The sequence below is a fragment of the Geospiza fortis genome, unplaced genomic scaffold (genome assembly GCF_000277835.1).
Source record: "Geospiza fortis unplaced genomic scaffold, GeoFor_1.0 scaffold218, whole genome shotgun sequence".
Taxonomy (NCBI): domain Eukaryota; kingdom Metazoa; phylum Chordata; class Aves; order Passeriformes; family Thraupidae; genus Geospiza; species Geospiza fortis.
The window spans coordinates 876,299-877,523 of NW_005054524.1; the positions used below are offsets into that span (position 1 = coordinate 876,299).

Genomic DNA, 1,225 nt, shown 5'->3' on the forward strand with positions numbered 1-1,225 from the left:
GTGTCCCTGCCAGCCCCGGGGTGTCCCTGCTGGCCCTGGGGTGTCCCTGCCAGCCCTGGAGTGTCCCTGCCGGCCCTGGGCTGACCCTGCTGGCCCCGGGGCACTCACATCATTGATGTCGATGTTCTTGTCCACATCCACCACGAACTTCCCCTCTGGGTGCACCTGTAAAGGAGCAAAGACCCCCAGGAGTTTTTTCCCTGAGAATTCCCTGCTGAGGGACATCCCCATGGCCTGGGAGGAGCAGCAGCCAGAGGCTCCAACCCCAAGCCCAGCAGAGCCATCCCAACGAGCTCCTCTGCACAAGGAGCTCCCACCCCACGTCCCCGAGCTGTCCCATCCCCGTGGGGACACGGGGCTGTCCCCCAGCCCAGCCCTGGCACCTCGTACCTTGACCAGCACCTTCTTCTTGTCCATGGCTCTCACCACCTCTCCCACGTAGGATCCCTGCTCCTGCAGCAGCTGCAGCTCCTCCCGCAGCAGCCGCACTGCAGAGGGACAGCTCAGCACCAGAACCCCTCAGGCCCTGCCCAGAGCCCCCAAAGCCCAGCCCAGAGCCCCCAGGCCCAGCCCAGGGCAGCAGGAGGAGCTGCAGGCCCTACCCTTGGCGTTGAGCTCGTTCCTCTGCGCCTGCAGCCGCCGCAGGTTCTGGCTCTTCTCATTCACAATGAGCTGCAGGGAAAAGCTCTGCTGAGCAACCTCGGGCTCAGGCACACCCAGCACAGGGAATTGTGGAGTGGTTTGTGTTGGAGAAGACCTCAAAGCTCATCTCATCCCACCCCTGCCATGGCAGGGACACCTTCCTCTATCCCAGGCTGCTCCAAGCCCCGTCCAACCTGGCCTTGGACACTGCCAGGGATCCAGGGGCAGCCCCAGCTGCTCTGGGCACCCTGTGCCAGGGCCTGCCCACCCTGCCAGGGAACAATTCCCAATTCCCAATATCCCATCCAGCCCTGCCCTCTGGCAGCTGGGACAGGGACCTGGACCGGGTCCTGCCTGCCCACAGCCCTGGCACACGGGCAGGGACACGGGCACACCATCCCGGTCAGAAGCACAGTGACACGGTCCCGGTGTCCCCCGCAGCTGTGCTCACCTGCAGCTCCTCGATCTTGGACAGGTAATACTGCCGGAGCCCCGAGCCGCCCTTCCCGTCGTCCATCTCCATCTGGGACAGCAGAGCTCGGCGCCACCGGCCTCGGGGCAGCCCCGCCGGGCCCCGATTCCC

The 1,225-nt window shown here is 65.6% G+C and overlaps 1 protein-coding gene across 1 annotated transcript in view; it reads right to left on the reverse strand.

Annotated features, from left to right (window-relative positions):
• PSMC5 (proteasome 26S subunit, ATPase 5) overlaps window positions 1-1,205 on the reverse strand; it is a 4,115-nt gene extending 2,910 nt beyond the window's left edge. The window contains exons 1-4 of the mRNA NM_001293048.1: window positions 1,094-1,205; window positions 603-672; window positions 391-488; window positions 109-165 (exon numbers count right to left, since the gene is read on the reverse strand). Coding sequence (NP_001279977.1) covers window positions 109-165; window positions 391-488; window positions 603-672; window positions 1,094-1,165 — 297 coding nt within the window. The 5' untranslated portion in view covers window positions 1,166-1,205. The remainder of the gene's footprint in view (window positions 1-108; window positions 166-390; window positions 489-602; window positions 673-1,093) is intronic.
• Window positions 1,206-1,225: the final 20 nt, after the last annotated feature.